Below are 19,034 nucleotides of genomic sequence, written 5' to 3'. Positions count from 1 at the left end.
CACGCGGCGGGCTTGTCACCATGACAACAGCGGCACGCTCCCCTCCGCCCGGCGCGGGAACGGCGTCACAGTGGCGCGCCGGGCGAGGGCGGTGACGTAACGGGCCGCGCCGGCGCCGAGCGCGGGAGGAGGCGGCTGAGGGGGGACTGGTGGTGGGAGGCCTCCGCGGCGGTTCGTGGGGACCGGCGGCCGGGGAGAGGCGGCATGGCCGGCCCGCACCTGCAGCAGCCCAGCTTCCTGCTGGTGGGTGGGGAGCGGCGGGCGGGCGCCGGGCTGGGCCGGGCCGGGCCGGGCCGTCCCGTCCCGTCCCGTCCCGCCTCGGTTGGGCTTACGGTTTCTGGTTAACTGTCAGCTTTGTTACGGCCCTGCGAAGTTACGAGGTCGGCCGGTGTAACTTCAGCCGTATCAATAGAAATGCTGTACCAGAGGAGCGGCGTAATTCAGGGATTTTTACTTTATGGCCGTGACAAATGTAGTCCTTTCTGGCAACGGTGATCTGATTTGCCTTGTGATTTGTCACAGGCCACTCTGAAGGCGGATTGTATAAACAAACCTTTTGTTCAGAGATGCCACGATCTGGAGACGGTCATTGAGGAGTTTCCTGCCAAGGTGAGTGGTCGCTGCCTTTTCAGAAACTCACTGCCTGGCATATTTCAGGGGAACTTTTGTTTTTCGTATTACTATTTTCTTTGTTCATATTTCTCCTATCAAGAGTTTTGAGGGCCGCAGGTGAAACAGTGCAAATCCAGTGTTTCCCAAGAGTTAAAAACCTTTTCTAGTCATTAAAAGATTGTTTCAGTTGACTGCACTTCATTAGTACCTCTCAGACTCAGTTTACAAGGAAAACTAGTTTTAAAATGTGACAAATAATTGTATGTGATGGTGATGAGTATTGCTGGAACTTTAGCAGGATCCAAAATGAGGATAGATTTCTGGTAATTGCCATACTGTAATGTATTCCTTTGAATAGAAGCTCTGCCTAGAGATAATCCAGGAATGGTCACTAATAGCTGGCAGACAGCATCTTTGTGCGTTCTAGTACATGCAATGGAGATTGTTCAAGTGAGGAGTTGTACACGTTAATTATTTGTCTGTTTTCCTTGAAGGAACTGCATGGCATCTTCCCATGGTTGGTGGAGAGCATTTTTGGTAGCCTGGATGGCATCATCATAGGCTGGAATCTTCGCTGTTTGCAAGGAAGGACAAATCCTAATGAATATTCTGTGGCTTTGGATTTCCTGGATCCTAGGTAAACTCATTTGTTTCAGCACAGATTAAAAAAATGCGTGGTGAGCAAATAACCAGTGCTTGACCTTCTTCCATTGTGCAAACATAAGCTTACAAAAGTGAGACAGGAGAGGGTGCTTATCATGGATTTTCTTTCTCATGCTTGTTCACAGTGGCCCAATGATGAAGCTGGTTTACAAACTCCAGGCAGAAGAGTACAGATATGATTTCCCAGTCTCATATCTTCCAGTGAGTAACTGAAGGATTTGTAAGAAGAGAATGTAGGTGTTGTTGCAGCTACTGAAACTTGGCATGCACTGTATAGGGATGGTTCTATATAGGCCAAGGTACAGCCTCAGTTCTCCAGGTTTAGAGCATACCTGTTTCTTTAAACAGGTGCTAGAGGAGGAGAGTTCCCAGCTGTAAACTCTGTAGGAGATGGTGGTTGTCAGCAACTAGATGTTTGTGCTGTTCAGCCAAGAAAGCTGCACTATGATTCTCATCCTGTCCCCAGAGAAATGAATGTACTTTATCTTGGTTACGTTGCAGGATTGAAAATAGTTTTCCAGGCTCATCAGAGAAGTGCCTTCCCTAGCTGTGCTTTGTGCCCATGTGTTTGAAGACTAACTGCTGGCCTGGATATGAAATATGACATTTCAAACAAAAATGTTTATCTGCTGAGGCATTTCACTATGTTTCTTCCATTGCTACTAGCTAGCTGCTATCTAGAAATTGATTCAGATAGTTCTGCAGCCTTTAACGAAAGGAAACATCATTTAAGTATATAGTAATTGCTGGTCCACAGCAGAGTTACCCTAACAAAGCCATCAGGCAAACACCAGTCCTTCACTGCTCCCACTCCGACTGGGAAAGTCTTGGTGAAGTCTTTTTTTTTTTTTTTTTTTTTTTCTCCTCCTTATAGTGAATACTCATTTTCAGTGAGAAAGTTGGCAGTTGTCTAAAGAGTATGCATTTGAACAAGGAACTACTGCAACGCAGTAAGATCCCGCTGAGCTGAATGTAGATATGATCCCAGGATGCTGGAACGCAGCACGTCTTCAATATCTGAAAACATACTCTGCAAGTATGCTTAGTAGCCTGATTAGTGTTTCACTACTTTGTCTTTCAGGGCCCCGTGAAGGCTTCAATACAAGAGCAAGTCCTACCTGAATGCTCTTTATACCACAACAAAGTCCAGTTTCCTTCACCTGGTGGTTTAGGTTTGAATTTGGCTCTTAGTATCCTTTTAATAGTTGGTTATTTAATTCCTTTAAATGTCTAAAACTGAGACATTATGAAGCATTTCTGTTGTGTGTGTATTATGCGCCTGTGGTAAATCACTGTCGTGCTGAAGATTTTGGGCTGATTAGAAATGTTTAGATTCCAATGAAAAATAGATTTGTCCTCCTTGTATAAACCCTTGTGGGGAAATTTTTGGCCTTACTCAGGTCAACCACAAAATTCCCAGTGATTTCAGTAGAGCCCATATTTCACAATTTTTCTTTTCATAGTTTATGTAGTATGATAGAAAAAGCTGTGTGTTAACTTTGCAGCTATTATACTTGTTGGAAGCAGTTTAGCTGCAGCTGCACTGGTTTCAGTTTGAGATAGTCAAATGTGCTAAGATGAGTAATGTGAATGCACTTTGCCACATAGAGAAAACCTCTATTACTAACGTTTCAAGTCAGTTGGAAAGCTCTTGCTGAATTTGCTGTTAAACTCTAGCAAGTTAATTTAGCATTGACAAAATAAAAGTTTAATGTCTAGTCGGCATCCCCAGATATCTGACAGCTGTACCTGTTTTTTATTATCTGATCCTTGACTCTGTTCTTCCAGATCCATTTGAATATTACATGTTTTACTTTGCAATTAGTTTGATTACACAGAAGGTAAGTACCTTTTGCAATTTTTCCCTGAAAATAGTATTAGCCTTTCTTCACAATGCTTTAAGAGCCTGCTGAGATGCTGTCCAGCTAAACTAACAGCAGTTTTATCTGTACTTTTAGAATTTGTTATTGCTTTGGTTCAGTTGATGATGTAAGACTGGATAATAAACAAAATACCCACCTTAGATATACCAGTGAGCAGACTGTCCAACAATAGCCAGCACAGAGCAGGCAGTGGATTCCAAATGGATTTCCTGCCCCTCTATCCAATAACACCATTTACAGAGTCATAACCACAGCTTTGTGCTATGGTGCCTGGTTATTTGGTTGCTTCTCCTGTTGTTGACCATGCTATGTAACACTGCACTCTTCTCACACTTGGTTACATTCACCACTACAGCAGTAGTTCTCTTACAGTTAGTCACTTTACCTTTGCTCTGAAGTGTCTTTGTTGTCAGTTCACCCTCTATAACCACTGGGCTTCTGCTTATTTAGGCTAAGCGGGTCTGGCTGTGTAGCAGACACTCCCTAGCAGTGGCTTAGAGTAACAGTATGTAACTCCAGGTATCTCCTGCATGTCTGTTTCAGAACTCGCCTGTCACCCATCACGTCAGCCCTTCCAACAGTGCTTATTTCATCTTGGTAGACACCTACCTGAAGTGTTTCCTACCCACAGAAGGAAGCGTCCTTCCTCCACCTTCTTCAAATCCCGGGGGAGCCATCCCTTCCCCAACGCCCAGGTAATGACTGCAGTGCCAGAGGCAAATTGTGGGAACAGCGCTTACAAAATACGGCTTGTTGGAACGAAACCTCCAACAAGTAGAAAACACCTCCCCTCGTTATGATCTGTATGTACTTATTATATAATTAGAAAAATTAAGTAGATTTATGTTAAATTAATTTTACCTTAAAGGTTTCATTTGAAAGTCTGAAGGGTAGCTATTGGAGCAGAAAAGGCACGTACAAGCATGCCGTGTCGTTGTGACAGACTGATAGCGCTAATAGGCATCTTAGTTCATAACTTCCTGATCTAAAAAGCCAAGACACGTATTAGTAATCGAATCATATAATGCGTCACTGCATTTCAGGTGACTTTTTGCATGGTAATAGATCAAGCTATTTAGCCACAACTAGAAGGAAGAGGATGAAAGTTTTTTGACCGCTTCCTGAAGTTCTGTATGTCTATATGATAATGACATAAAAACAAACCCACGGAGTTGAAGTGAAAATTCTCCAGTACAAGCACCCAGGCTTTTGTTCTTTGTAATAGTTAAGCTTGTGAAAGTCCACATTTTTAAATTTGGTTTTTCTACTCAAATTTTTAAAGTTTATCAATATTAGCAATTTTATACAAATGTAGAAATTAATAGCCATTATATTTTATATAACTGCATTTTTAAAGCGTTTCAAGTATCGGTTTCCATGGTCTGTTGAGCCTTAGCATATCCTTAGGAACATACAGATCAGGTGAATAAAGGGAGGCAGAGTGAAAGAAAACAAACTGAATAGGAGAGAATAAAAACTCATGTATTGTTGAACACAACATCAGGTCTGTGTAAAGCTGGTTCAATGCGGTATGAACAGTGATGCAGTGTTTGTTCATAGTCAAGGTGACTAATAACATGTTGCAAAAGTTTGAAATGTGTAATCAACTATGCAGTTTTACTTCTTAAAGACTGTTTTCCAATTTATAAACCGGTGATTAAAAGCAATGACGTATTTCCCTGTACTGAGGCTACTGACTTCGGTATTTCCATTCATTTGCCTTTAAAGGTCTCCAGCGGTGCCTTTCACTTCCTACGGCATGCATCATACCAGCTTGCTCAAACGGCACATTGCCCATCAGCCCTCTGTCAATGCTGACCCAGCTTCCCAGGAGATCTGGAGATCAGAAACACTGCTTCAGGTAAGCTGGATTTAAGGAAGAAAACACACCACAAAATTTTCTGCGGCTAAACAGAGGAATCTCATCTTTTCAAACCAGAGACAGTTATGCCATTTTGCTTTAGCTTGTTTTTGGAATTGAGCAGTGCAGCTGTTGTGTTCTGTCAGTGGTACAAAGAACCCTTGTGAAACAAGTTATAATTTAGAAAGGCACTTAGTATCTTTTCTTTAGACTACATATCTAACAACAGATCCTAAGCATTTGAGTATTTTTTCCCAGAAGTTTCTAAACCTGATTTATTTCTTTTTTTCTGGTTTTTTTTTTTTTAAAATCTTACATCAATTTTATGCTCTAAGCAAAAGTTAAGCACAGAGAAGTTGGTTCTGTTCACCACCAACAGAAGGGAAAGGGGAATCTGGACTTAACAGTTGTTCTGAAACAAGTTCCTACCATGTTGCTGAACTGAATTATCGATGCTTAGCAGGTGCTAAGTGTGCCAGCTCAGTCATTTGCATGGACATGATAATAACCTGAAACATCTCTGAGTAGGTGCCTGTCTATTTACAAGTACAGCTTACTTTTCAAATTATATGCTACGGTCTTCCCTTTTATGGAGCTTGTGGCTGACAAGTCCTGGATTATTTCTCTTTTTGTAGCTGAGAAAATATTTGTTTTGCAGATCTTTGTTGAAATGTGGCTTCATCATTATTCACTGGAAATGTATCAGAAAATGCAGTCCCCTCATGTCAAGGTAATAGTTTGTACTTCATGAGCGTCATCTGATGGTTGACCTCTTATCTTGGGGTAAATCTCCTGTTCCATGAAGAATTTGTTTGGTGTATTGGTCCATATGAAAGAAATAACTTACATGAGTATCTAAATGATTGTGTCAAAATTGCTAATTCAGTTATGAAGAACATTGTGAATAAGCGTGTCATCCAGATTTGCCTTCATTGCAGAAGTTGTGTTGTTTTCGTTTTGTTTTTTGTAAGAGACAAGTTTGTGGGATGGTCACAACAATCTGAACACCGATAATCAAACTGCTAACGATGGGGAAGATGCCACTATAAAACCATTGTGTTAAATCCCACTGAGGCAACATGGCTGCTCAAAGTACCTAATATTGATTTCCAGCAGTGACAGCAACTGTTATTGAAATACCAATTAGTAGTTTCTAAGATCCATAACCATTTTTTTGCATAAATCCAAATTAAAAGAGGAAATATTACTAAGCTGTCCTTCAGTGTTAAGTGAATAAGCCATTTTTGTTTCATATTCCAAAATATGCTTTTCACCATAATGGTGTCAGCTGCAGAGTTCAGAGTATCTTACAAGCTCTTGCTCACATAATACACTGTTTTAAGCAGTTTGTGGTGGCCTGTTCAGTAACAAACTACTGCATGTAAAACTAAGTAAGTGTTGGGGAGGCTAAGATCGAAGGCATCATAAATGTAAAGGGAATTTGAAGGAGAAAATGTTGATCCTCTGAATTCCCTGTGGGTCACAGTGGGACTTTCAAAGAAGAGAGAAATATAAACGCTACTCAGGATTTATTCCTGTGTGAAAGCAATATGGGAGTTGATTGACTGAGAAATCCTGATCCTTCACTCCACAGGCTATAAAATAACAAACTTACTTATATTTTGCTAGGGAAAACATTGGAGAGCAGAAGTGTGATGGGTTTTGTCTTTTAAAGTTGAGGTCAAAATGCAAACTCGCTATGTTGTAAAGTCTCCACTTGGGACTCCCAGCAGCATGGCTGTGCACCTGTGATGGAAAGGCTTTGCTTGAAGTACCTTTGGTCTGTCTGTCTGTCCAGTCTCTGTGCATCAAGCACTGTGGTCAGGCCAGAAATAATGATTGCTTTAAACTTCTCTCCTCTGTTCACCCTCTGTATTTCAGATGCTCTCTTCTAACACTAGGGAGCAGCAGTTACAGACAATGACTACCAATGTTATGGTGGAATAGGGCCTAGGTAGAGCTTAAAGTTCTCTGAAATCGTCACTTCAGGATCCTCCACAAGGTGTGTTGAGCCACAACTTGAGGCTGTAACTCCCTGATGGAATTTTATTTTCATCTTCAATAGAAAGTAAGCATGGGCATGTAAAAGAGGAAGACTTTGCTCTTTGGGGGTTAGAACACCTGAATAGGGAACTGGAATTCCCCATGACATCCATAAATGGACGAAGGATCCCTCCTGCAGGACTGAGGAAAGGTTCCAGATCAGCTGGGACAGGGCTGTTCATAAGCCTTTGATGCTTAAACTAAGCTTTGTATGGTCTCAGGGTGGCCTGAAGGAGAATAGTCTGCTTCATAGTTCAGAAATGCAAGTTTTGCTTTACCATAAGGGTTAAAGGGCTTGACTGGAAACCCACGATCACCCTAAACCTTATTGTTAAAATTATTAATAATTTTGCAGGTTCACTTGATTCCATTTAGCCTTCTGTGCCTTTCAAAGGAGGGGTAGCTAGTGGGGTAATCCCTGGATCTAGACCTGTTTGACCGTCAGTGACTTGGAATGGCTACATACCTGTATTGGAAGGTGGGATGAGGTTTCACAGATTGGCTCTTTCTTTGTCCAGCAGCCAGACTTGTTTGCTTTGATGGGCCAAGTCAGATCCCAGATATGTAACTTTCCTGTGAAGTGCCTCAAGGAATGATAGGTTTTCCTTTAAACCTTATTAATGTCATCACAGACTTCTCAGTGCACTGAGAATGAACAGTAAATAACTTCTTTTGAGAAAATGTACTACTTTTCTACTTTACTGCTTTGATTTCTTTCTGGGTCTGGTGTGAACCTGAGGTTGATGCTATTTTGCTATGCTGAGTTTCACTGCTTTCTCCATTAATACAACTATTTTCCCTTTCTTTTACATTGTCTGTTTGCTTTTTGCTTCTCGGATGATCCAGAGCCCAAGCGTGCAGCATCTCTTTTCCTATTCTGTTCTGCAGTAGTCACAATGAACCCTTAATTTTGAAGTTTGATAAAACTTCATGAAAAACTTCCTGACCTTCCAATGCCAGGTGCCACAGACCCCAGCACTGCATGTGGAACACCTATTAGACTACAGGCTCTTGCCGATTCCTGTGGCACAGGAGTCAGTTATGAAGCAGACTATGTGTTTGAGCTGTTTGGGGAGCTTGCAGTAACAATCCTACCAGGCTTAGGCGTGTAAAACTAAATGATACCAAACTGGCACTAGAGGAGATTGGGTAGGGGCTGTTGAAAGACAGCAGAGGTGTGATTTGGAGAGTTAGTTTAGATGCTTCACAACAGTCATTGGGATCTGTGTAGTGTACATTTTTTGTTTTATGTTTTTTCATTAATTTCATACATGCGTGTCACTGGTGCTACAGTATCCTCCTCACCATCACATTGTCAAAGAATACTCTTTACCGTATTTCTCCAGGAAGGGATCTGGCTGAGGCTTGCAGAGATTTCAGTGTTAAGGCAAAATCTCTTTTGCATCAGCATATAACACTGTGTGCTAGGTATGTCTTTTGCCTTTTTATACATGTGATGTTTCCCTAATAGTAGAATTAATTTCCTCTTTTGAGGAAATTCACAAGAACTGCAGCCTTCCCAGAAGGCCTTTAAATAGAAAGAGAAGACAGAGGATTTCTCTGAACTGGAAACTTACTGGACAGGCTCAAAGGGATTATAAAAAGCCAAACTTTTTTTTTCTTCCTGCTCCTTGGGAGGAAGAAAGTATCAATTTTAGTTTCTTCCCAGTATACAAACCCTGCTTCTCCAGCAGCACAAGAAGAAATAACAAACTTTTCAAAATAGTATTAAAAAACCTTGCAGAATGTTGAATGCTTTTACTCGATTATTTAATAAAACACTGTCACAGTGTGTAAATCCTTGTGTCTGCAGTTTAGTTAACTTCTGAAATGGGGAGTTTATTTGGCAAAAGCTCCATATCCCCTACCAGCACTTGCTCCGAGGGCAGCAAGGAGAACCACCACAACCACAGTTGCTTAACAGCTATACTTCTTTGACACCTGCCTCCAGTGGTATTTCTGATTTGATAAAGGGTATGAGATACTATGGAATAAATCTACTGAACACAAGAAAGAGGAGGATACTGTGGCTGCAGTTGTTATTGTGATATTTTGTCCCTGACTGTATTTGTGATGTTCATTTTTTATCCCACACCCTTCTTCCTTGGGCTCATTCTCACTTTTTTTTTTTTCTCTTGCTCTCTTCTCTCCTTTTTTCCCTCCCCCCCTTCCTTTTTGTTTCTGTTGTCTCAGCTGGAGGTTCTCCACTACCGACTCAGTATCTCCAGTAAACACCACGGTAGTCCTGCCCAATCCAGCTACCAGGCCCTCCACGCATACCAAGTACTATCATGTTTTCATTTTGTTTCCTTTTAAAAAATCTTGTTCCATCATATAATCTGCAAAGTGTATTGGTGCTATCTTTACAGCAGCTTTTGCTGCTAAGGTGTGGTTTTACGACTTCATTGAGAACACTGCATTGAGGTGTACTAAATTTTCAGTAAAAACAGATACTGAGAGGTTTTAGCAAAGGTCATGCCAATAGTTAAAATCTAGCATATTATGAGGACTAATTGAGAACTCAATCTTTAGAGATGCGTTCTTGTAATATATTGTAGAAAGAGTCTTACAAGCATAGCTGACACTTCTGACACCAAAACACTAGTCATTTAAGCAAACCTTGTATGGAAGAGAAGATCAGAATTCATGTGGTTGTCACCTAAAATTAAGGTAGGTAACACCTAGAGGTTTTTTTAGCCAGTGAAATGTCATTGGATAGTTCTAAATTTGTGGTGGCAATGCCAGTTTGATTATCCTGTTTTGCAAAAGCATGAGTGGTACATTTGCAGATTGTTCAGGAAATGTGCATGCAAAAACATTCCTGTTGGAACAGATTGCTGATTCCTCTTTCCCTACTTCAGCTCTTTATTCATTGGGTCTTCATTTTGGGAAAGGGGAGGGCTGAGCATATGTACTATAAAGCTCTTCTTATACTATAAAGCTTTTTAGCACTACATGGAATTTTCCTGCTGTTTAATCCTTCATATTTTTATAAAGTGCTATGATATCTCAAGGTACTGCTTTGAAAGGAAAACAGGAACTACTACTTGTCTTTAAATCTATTTTACTATTATGCTTATCTAATGACTGCGTTAAGAATGGCACACATCCATCCTGTAGGCTAAGGTTTGACAACAAAAACACTTGTGAGGAAAAGTACTTTTTAAACCAGTAATTTCCATTGGTGCTGATCCAGGCTAAGAGGAAATTATAAGAATTGCGAAGTGGAAAAACTACTAGCATTACCTGAAACAATTTCTTGAAATAGGGGTACTGGTGGTTTTGTAAGTTCAAAAGGTACACTTGAGAAGAGCCTAGATGTTTGGGTTTTTTTAAATTACACCCTTTCAAGGCCTATAGTAGAGTACTCAACCTCCTCTAATTGCTTTTGGAGGCCCTGATCTAAACTCCTAGGATGAAGTAACTTCTCAGAGTTCTACCCTCTTACATAAACCCTTCTGAGGACTATAGAAAACACGCTGATTTACCAAGAGCTGTAAAGAACACAAGACCAGCCTTCATTAGAACTGCTAACAGGTTATCCTCTGTCTTTTAAGAGTCTCAGATCTGGCTGTACTACATGACTAGATCTATCATCAAGCCTTGATTCTTTTCCTGGAGTGAACTTTACAGTGTATTAAAAATCTTAAGAGACTGTAAAACATCAGTTTTGCCTCAGGCATTGCAGAGAAAGGACACACACAGAGCGCCCCCAGCATGGGAACTACTGTTGAATAGATTTAAGAAGTGGAAGCTTTTTGTATAAAAATGTCTGTCAGTCCCCTGGAGTCATATTCAGGCTCTTACCTCCGCATGGCTGCATTTGGCATCCTGGAAATGTCTGGCAGCTATTGTGTAATATGCTCTTCCAGCATCTTCCGTTATACTTGCAGGTGTAACTTTTGTTTCATCAACGTTCTTCTCAACTTTTGAGAAACATGAGAGATGTGAAACTTAGAATACAAGTAATACCTTAAAATCTGCATTCAGTAGTGGATTGAGATCAGTTCACTACTCTTAAAGCAGATTACAGTAGCAAAGGAGTAAGCGCTTTGTCCCCAGATCCTGCAGCAGGCCAGCTCTGGCGCTGGGCACCCAGGAGGAATAGCTCTTCTTTTACCTCATTCATCTCCCTGCCATATCATGCACTCGCTTATTTATTAGTAACATCACTGTGGCTCACCATCACTCCTTGTGCTACTCCCACCCAGGCTACTTCTACCCACAGCAGTGCTAGAAGCAACAGCATCACAGGAGTAGAAGCAGGTCTTATGGTAACTCTTTCTAGGAATATTCTTTCTTATAAGGCAGATGAGTACCAGCGTAGGAAGGAGAACTCAGTAAAGCCAGCCAAGGGCATAAACAGGATCTGGTCTGCTGTCCACAGCAATGAACCTGTAACCATAATGAAAGACTGAATAGTCTTTTTTCAGAAAGGGGTAAGTCAAAATCTACAAGTTATTCTGTTCTTTAATGCTAGCCTGAGGCTCAGTGCATTAGAGTACTGTAGATACTTTTTCTTACAATCACATTATCGAAAATACGCTACTGTTTCTTAGTGAATTGATGGCAGAAGATTGATGGAGCTTGTCCTGGGGTGCAAGATTGTCTAAAATCAGGTGGCACCAAACTACGGTGAAGAACCTAGAAAGAAGAGAGCCTTTCTTGTATTTCAATTTCTGATCTGAGAATATAATTTTCCTGAATTATCTCCTGGAACCATTTAGCATATGATACTCATTATCTTCCTGTCTTTTGCTTTGAATCTAGGAGTCATTTAAGCCCACTGAAGAGCACGTGCTGGTGGTAAGACTGCTTGTGAAACATCTGCACGCTTTCAGCAACAGCCTGAAACCAGAGCCTCTCTCCCCTTCAGCCCACTCCCACACAGCCAGCCCACTGGAGGAGTTTAAAAGGTAGGTACACGAGGAGCCCGTCTCCAAAACATATTGTCGTGGTTCAGCCTCAGCTGGCAACTGAACACCCCGCAGCCGCCCGCTCACCCCCCCACCACCACCCCTGTGGGATGGGGAAGAGAATCGGACGAGCAAAAGAACTTGTGGGTTGAGATAAGCACAGTTTAATAACTACAATAGAATGATGATGATAAATGATTATGATAATAATGACAGTAATGTTAATATAATAAAAGGGAAAAGGAAGGAAAGGGAAAATGGGAAAAAAAAAACGCAGAAACACGAACGATACAACCGCTCACCACCCGCCGACCGACGCTGCCCGTCCCCGAGCCGCGATTGCCCCCTCCCTCCCCCGGCCAGCCCCTCCCAGGTAGCATACTGGGCATGACGTTACATGATATGGAATATCCCTTTGGTCAGTTTGAATCCGCTCCCTTAGCTGTGCCCCCTCCCCTTCCAGCTTCTTGTGCACCCAGCAGAGCATGGGAGGCTAGACATGTCCTTGACTAGTATCAGCGCTGCCCAGCAACAGCCCAAACATCTGTGTGTTATCTCAACAGGTTTTTTTCCATGCTAATGTCAAAGCACAGCACTATACCAGCTAGAGTGAAGAAAATTAACTCTATCCCAGCTGAAACCATGACACATATAGAAAGAGCTTTTCAGGGAGAAGCCCTCTGAGAGCTACTGGATTATGTTTCTCACATCCACTAGACAGAGGGGCAGCTTCAGGAGGGGGGGATGTCTTGCTATTACATTCGTCTATATCTTGGTACAAGTCAGAAAAAAGAAAATGCTACCAGAGAATTCTGGCACAGGTTAATTTTATATTTCTCTATTTTGAGTTGAAATTCAATGGCCAGAAGTAGCTTCAGTTATGGAAGAAGTAGTTTGGGTTTGTATTTACATTTGTGGAAGTGTGTTGGGTTGTCAGTTGGTTGGGTGTTTTTTGTTCTTAAAATTTGCTGATGGTTTATACATGTGACTGTCTTTGAATCTGTTTGCAGGGTTGTAATTCCTCGGTTTGTCCAGGAGAAACTTTATATCTTTCTGCAACACTGTTTTGGACACTGGCCTCTGGACGCCTCTTTCAGAGCAGTATGTACCTGCTTCTCTTTCTAAATCCGTACTCAACAGAACTAGTAATCAGTTATTGCTGTTTAACAGCTATTTCTTGGTCTTTAAATTTTTTTTTTCCTAGAGCAGTGAAATTCTTTATATAACATGTACATCTAGTGTTAGAGAAAGAGTGCCAATTAGACATAAGGAGGAAGTTGAATAGATCTTGGTGGGAATTACTACAGGTTGTTGGCTTGTTTTCCTGACACTGAAAATGGCTGGTGATTGAAAAGTAGGTGTTACTCTTAAAACAGATACTTATAGGTCCTCATTTCTTAATATCTTATCCAATATAATAGGTCATAAACAAAAGTAATACAATCTTAATTTATGATAGCAAGATACTGCAAATATTACCTTCTGCAAGCAGGAAAAGAACTACATCAGACCATGACTCTTGGTAATCAACGGAGGTGTTTAAAAATGCAGAATGTAATAGGCATAGGTCTTGCTCGCTAGACCTATAGTTAGCTACACTGCAGTGTTTGAGGTACACATGTAAGGCAGAATCTCAGAAGAAATGTTTATAGATGCCATGGCAAACCTATTCTTGGCTTCAGTGCAATCAGGACCCCACTGGGTTTCCTCAGGGTGGTGGGCAGGTCTATGCAGAAGACGAGAGCTGAAATGATATTAATGTAGCATCTTGTTTACTTACTTCAGTAGAGATTCAGTGAACACTGTCAGAGCTGTTAAATGCACCTTAAATCATAGAATCATTAGGGTTGGAAAAGACCTCTAGGATCATCAAGTCCGACTATCAACCCAACACCACGCAGCCTCCTAAACTGTGTCCCGAATTGTTCCCAGGTTCCAGAAGTCCCTGAAGAAACGTAGCCACCCACTAAGTTTTCTTCTTCTGAGGTAGCTGTATGAGTGCCATCTCATTTGGGTATTACAGAAAATCCAGATTGGTCCTAACACGCTTGCTTTTTTCAGTTCTTTTTCAAGGATACTCAGATTACTAGAGAGTGCTTTATTCCTAAAAACTTTTAGGTATCATTAAGATAATATTCACTGGGTTTTAAAAAAAAACACAAACAAATAACCCTGTCTTCCTTTCCAAAAAGCATTGATGCTCATGTGTTTTTACATGCAATTTTGCTTAGGTTCTTGAGATGTGGTTAAGTTACTTGCAGCCTTGGAGGTATGCTCCGGAAAAGCCCCCACAAAATGCAGAGCCCTTGCCTCGCAGCGTGTCAGAGAAATGGTAAGGAGGAAAGCAGCTGTGAGTAATCGGAACCAAACCTCAAGTTTATGCAGATCCTGAGTAAAACAGCAGGATTTCGAGAACCATCCACCAACCTGAATTAGCTTTCTGTACAAGATTAGAGATTATTTCATAGAACACAAGCCTTTTTTTTTTTTTAAAGAAGTATCTTCTTTTGTCTCAGTGCAAGTAGACCAGAGACAGTATAAAACATTCCCTTAATGACTTGTTTGGCAGAAGACAAAATGACAGCTATATAACCAGCTGTACTCACAAATCGTGTACTCACTTTGACAGGGCCACCTTCATTCAAGAAAACCTACTCATGTATACTAAGCTGTTCGTAGGATTTCTGAACAGAGCTCTACGAACAGACTTGGTCAGTCCAAAGAATGCTCTCATGGTGTTCCGAGTAGCCAAGGTCTTTGCTCAGCCCAATCTAGCTGAAATGATCCTGAAAGGTAAATAGATATTTTGACATCTTATGCTGTTCTGTCTCAATCTTTCTTCACAATGGCTACATCTTACCTCAGAAGCGCTGAGGTGAATAGATTTACTCTCCCATTGTGCACATGCTTTTTTGCCATTCAGAAATCTGCGTGTCTGCATTAATGTTGGTCATATTGGTTTAATATGTCTGTAGTTCTTTTCTAACCGCCATCATTGAGATTTCATTCCACAATTTTTCTTTAAAGAACACAGTATTGTGTTTACAATAAAGTCAGTTTTTCTTACACTTGTCTTACTAGATTATTTACCTCAGGATTAAAGTTTCTTTTATCTCTAAAAGTCTCTATACTTAGCAAAATAGCTAGTCAGCTAGTCCTGTATGCACTTCAGGATAATTAGTATACAGTAAATTTGGGAGAGGCAATATTTGACAGGTATCCATGTCTGAAGCGTCTTGATTCTCCACGGCCTTCGTTGAAAAAAGTTACAGGCTTAAAATGCTGTCTGTATGCTCTGCACGCAGACAGCGCACTCTGACATTTCTGCTGTGGGTGGAGAGAATTGGATTCAGAAAATGTAGTTAAGGCCTGTTTCCCCCTAAAACTACCTGCCTATCTGAAAGCAAGTTGCTAAGCAGCCTTAAGGTGCTTTGTAGCTAGACCTTCCCCAGGCAAAACCAGGAGTATTATATAACTGTCTTCACTACTTCTTTCATATTCTAGGAGAACAGTTATTCCTGGAGCCAGAACTTGTTATTCCCCATCGTCAACATCGACTTTTTATGACCCCCCCATTTGGCGGGAGCTTCTTCTCATCGTGGCCTCCAACTATTACAGATGCCTCATTTAAGGTGAAGAGTCATGTTTACAGCCTGGAAGGACAGGACTTCCAATATAAACAGATGTTTGGCACAGAAGTCAGGAATTTGGTAAGCAACAAGTTTCTTGTCACCTGTCTTTCTACTTTGACAGGTATTTTCTCAGTGCTGAGCATCCATATTATGAGAAGTTAGGAGCGGAAAACTTCACGCCCTGCACTACTGTATAATTAAGTTTGCTGATGGTGACTTCTGAAACCTGAGGGGTCTCAATCCAGCACAGCTGTAAAAGTCTGCTTGCTTTTTGCTAAATACAAAGTTAATGTAACAGCTTGCTGCCTTGGAGTAGTATATTGCAAGCATTTCCTCTCAGACATGCTTACTGTATTGATTAGTATCCAATAGCAAGTTAGGTAAAAATGGGAAAAAAAGCAGCTGAAAAACCTGAGAAGCACTCAAGTTTGTTAAACGCTTCAACAGCAAAGAACTACCGTTGCCCTATTGGAAAGGTATCTAATAGTCTTAGCACAAGTCCATATGAGCTAAGAGAGTGAGTTTGCTGGATTTACTCTCAACTGCCAGGTATGTAGGCACAGTTTTATCCATGCATTGATGCCTAGCAGTCCTTTACGTTTGTCCAATACAATTAACTCTTTTTGTTTTAGGTGTTAAAACTGGCTCAGTTAATTTGTCAGGCGCAGCAGACAGCAAAATCCATATCAGACCATTCTGCAGAGACAACGGCTAGCCAGTCCTTCTTTTCATGGTTTAGATTTACTCCATCTGAGATGAATGGTTCCTACACAGGCAATGATCTTGATGAAATTGGGCAAGACAGCATAAAAAAATCAGATGAATATTTAGAGAAGGCACTAGAATACCTGTGCCAAATCTTCAAGGTACGTAACATCTTTCTAAGAGCTTCCCCTATGTGGCAGTGTGAACAAGCGTCAGGATTCGTCAAATATACTTCTGTCACTCTTGTACTACGTGGGGTCACAAAGCCATCCGGAGACCCTGCCAGCAAACTTTGTTGTAAGCGTCTTTTAGGCTTGACTTTACCTGACCACTTCAAAACCACTTTCAGTACAGATAGAATGAGATGCTCTGAATTTCTAAATATTAGGCCCACTTTGTTTCAAGTGACCACTCTTTTGGACTATAGTTTATACCAAACCTGTCTCCTTATTTGTGCCTGTTCTCATGTTTACAAACAGGTAAGACATGGTTTAAATTTTAATAACAGTCCAGTATCCTCTAAATGTAAAGAGCTATAAAAATACAACCTATAACTGCAGCTATAGATGAATGGATGAACTAGACGTAAGCTGTTTCTTTGGTTAAACTTAAAAGAACAGATTAATTTCTCTGTCAGACAGACTCCCTTATACAGAATTGACCTAGGAGAAGACAGCTCTTTGACAGCTCTCAAGGATTAAAGGACACAGAAAACAGAACAGCTCTTCTGGCTTTGATGAGCACAGACAAGAAATCTGGGGACTTACCTCACTTTTAATGTCTAACCAAAGTGCTATTAAGCAGTTCTTTGTATCTGTGCCAGCTGTCAAAGGCTTCCACTACTAAGGAGTTTGTGAAGGGAGAAGGAAATGAAACAGAAGAACAGGGTAGATCAAACACACACTTTAGAACTGTGTTATTCCTGAACAGCTGAATGAAGCCCAGCTGACCCAGATGATGATGAAGTGTGGGACAGCTCAAGACGAGAATGGAAAAAAACAGCTTCCAGACTGCATTGAAAGTGAGGATGGCCTCATTCTTACACCCCTTGGCAGGTACCAGGTGAGAGAAGAAAGATTACGTATAGCCACCCTAGACTGTTTTTGAAAAAAACAAGTTGCCCTTCCACATCAACAAAAGTGCAATATATCTGGGGCTAAGAGAGGTGCCCATATAGAGGTGTGTCAGATGGGAGCTACAAGATAAGGGGTTTGTTTCCCTGTTTCTAGATCATAAACGGCTTACGCAGATTTGAGGTGCAGTATCACGGAGACACTGAGCTTCAGCCCATCCGAAGCTACGAAAATGCCACTCTTGTCCGCCTCCTGTTTCGTCTGTCCTCAGTGCTTAATGAAAGGGTAAGTATAGCATTGCCTCCTTTTATAAGTTCCACTGCAAATTCATCTTCTTCACTGCACCTGCGCGTATATGACACTTGGTTTGTTCTTGCTCTGTCTCCTTTATTGTGGTCTAGATGGGTATTTCCTCATAGTATCAGGCCTGCTTCACTACCTGTCATTCCGCTTTTCCTACACAAAATAATAATAAGTAACATTAAGTATATTTTTTTATGCTTGATGAACAAAGGGACTATCATTCAGAATGAATGTCTCTAAAACAGGAAAGGCAAATTCTTTTCTCCTGTACGTAAGACAGATAAAAGATAAGTCTGCACTAAAGCAGTTCTTCTATTTAAAAGTGTATTTTGAATCTTTTTTTCCCCCTCTATTTCCTCTAATCCTCATCCTGTAAATGAAGAAAATTGAAAAATAAGTTACACTTACTTGATGACAGTAGTTGCAGTAGAATAGTAATGGTGAAACTTTTCTTTCCTCAGTTTGCTGATCAGATGGATGTGCTTTGCTCCAGGGAAGATTTTGTTGGCAGACTTTGTCGTTATCATCTTACCAACCCCCACCTCATACAGAAAATCAGGTATAGTCCCATGGTGAGGGACAGAACAAGCCAGAACTGGGGACCAAGAATCAGTCTCAGGTTTCTGGCTAGCTACAGGACTCTCATTTCTTTGCTGATGATCTACTTCATTGCATCCTGGTTTTACATTGGGCCAGTGGGCTGCACATTCATTATCCTGATCGGATATTTTCTTTATGCTGTAATAATGACTTTTTTCTCTGAAGGATGGAAACCACATGAACACTAGCTTCCTTCTTTCAGCTTACACTTGTAAAAATAAATGTTTTAAGGATGAGCATGGGATTCAATTACTAAAATGTCTGAATGATCATATAAAGTCTTCCTAAAGTATTTTTTAATATTAAAGTTGAGTTTTATGAACAACGATATGGTCTTGTGGACTGGGGATAATGTAGATCTTATTTTTTATAAAAGTGTTTCTATGGAATCCAGTGAAATTTTTTTTTGAGGGGGAAGAATGAGCCATTGGTATTTATAATCCTGAAATGACCCATGCCATATGTATAAACATTTTTTATTCAGCAATATCTGCATTGAAGTCTCTTTATGCTGTTCTAAAGCAAGAATTAGCTATAGGACTTACCCATTACTCTTACAGCATCAACAAAGAGCAGCGTATCAAGAAATTTATAGGAAGTTGTACTGATAGAAAAAAGGGACACGGCAACAAGAGCAGTATCTCAGCCCAGCATGGGCTTAAACCTCCTCTTCCCTGCCTGAGGCCTCTCCAGTCCAGGCAGATTTGTGCCTTCTGCCTCAAGAAACCACTTCTCCACGTATT

The 19,034-nt window shown here is 40.9% G+C and overlaps 1 protein-coding gene across 2 annotated transcripts; it reads left to right on the top strand.

The window, feature by feature from the left end:
• The first annotated feature begins 90 nt into the window (after window positions 1–90).
• On the top strand, window positions 91–18,619 carry SMPD4 (sphingomyelin phosphodiesterase 4). 2 transcript variants are annotated; one of them, XM_064466432.1, is made up of 19 exons: window positions 91–243; window positions 523–609; window positions 1,107–1,249; window positions 1,401–1,476; window positions 2,357–2,465; window positions 3,064–3,116; window positions 3,702–3,853; window positions 4,887–5,019; window positions 5,678–5,749; window positions 9,256–9,345; window positions 11,833–11,978; window positions 12,989–13,079; window positions 14,210–14,310; window positions 14,608–14,771; window positions 15,483–15,688; window positions 16,243–16,476; window positions 17,246–17,377; window positions 17,545–17,673; window positions 18,153–18,619. In XM_064466432.1, exons 1-19 carry the CDS (start codon window positions 205–207, stop codon window positions 18,477–18,479), a joined length of 2,484 nt encoding a protein of 827 aa, XP_064322502.1. In that variant the 5' UTR covers window positions 91–204; the 3' UTR covers window positions 18,480–18,619. The 2 variants fall into 2 exon arrangements, with proteins under 2 accessions (XP_064322502.1, XP_064322503.1); XM_064466433.1 differs by lacking the exon at window positions 9,256–9,345.
• Window positions 18,620–19,034: the final 415 nt, after the last annotated feature.

The sequence above is a fragment of the Phalacrocorax carbo genome, chromosome 15 (genome assembly GCF_963921805.1).
Source record: "Phalacrocorax carbo chromosome 15, bPhaCar2.1, whole genome shotgun sequence".
Classification (NCBI taxonomy): domain Eukaryota; kingdom Metazoa; phylum Chordata; class Aves; order Suliformes; family Phalacrocoracidae; genus Phalacrocorax; species Phalacrocorax carbo.
This window is presented reverse-complemented; position numbering and strand designations above follow the sequence as displayed.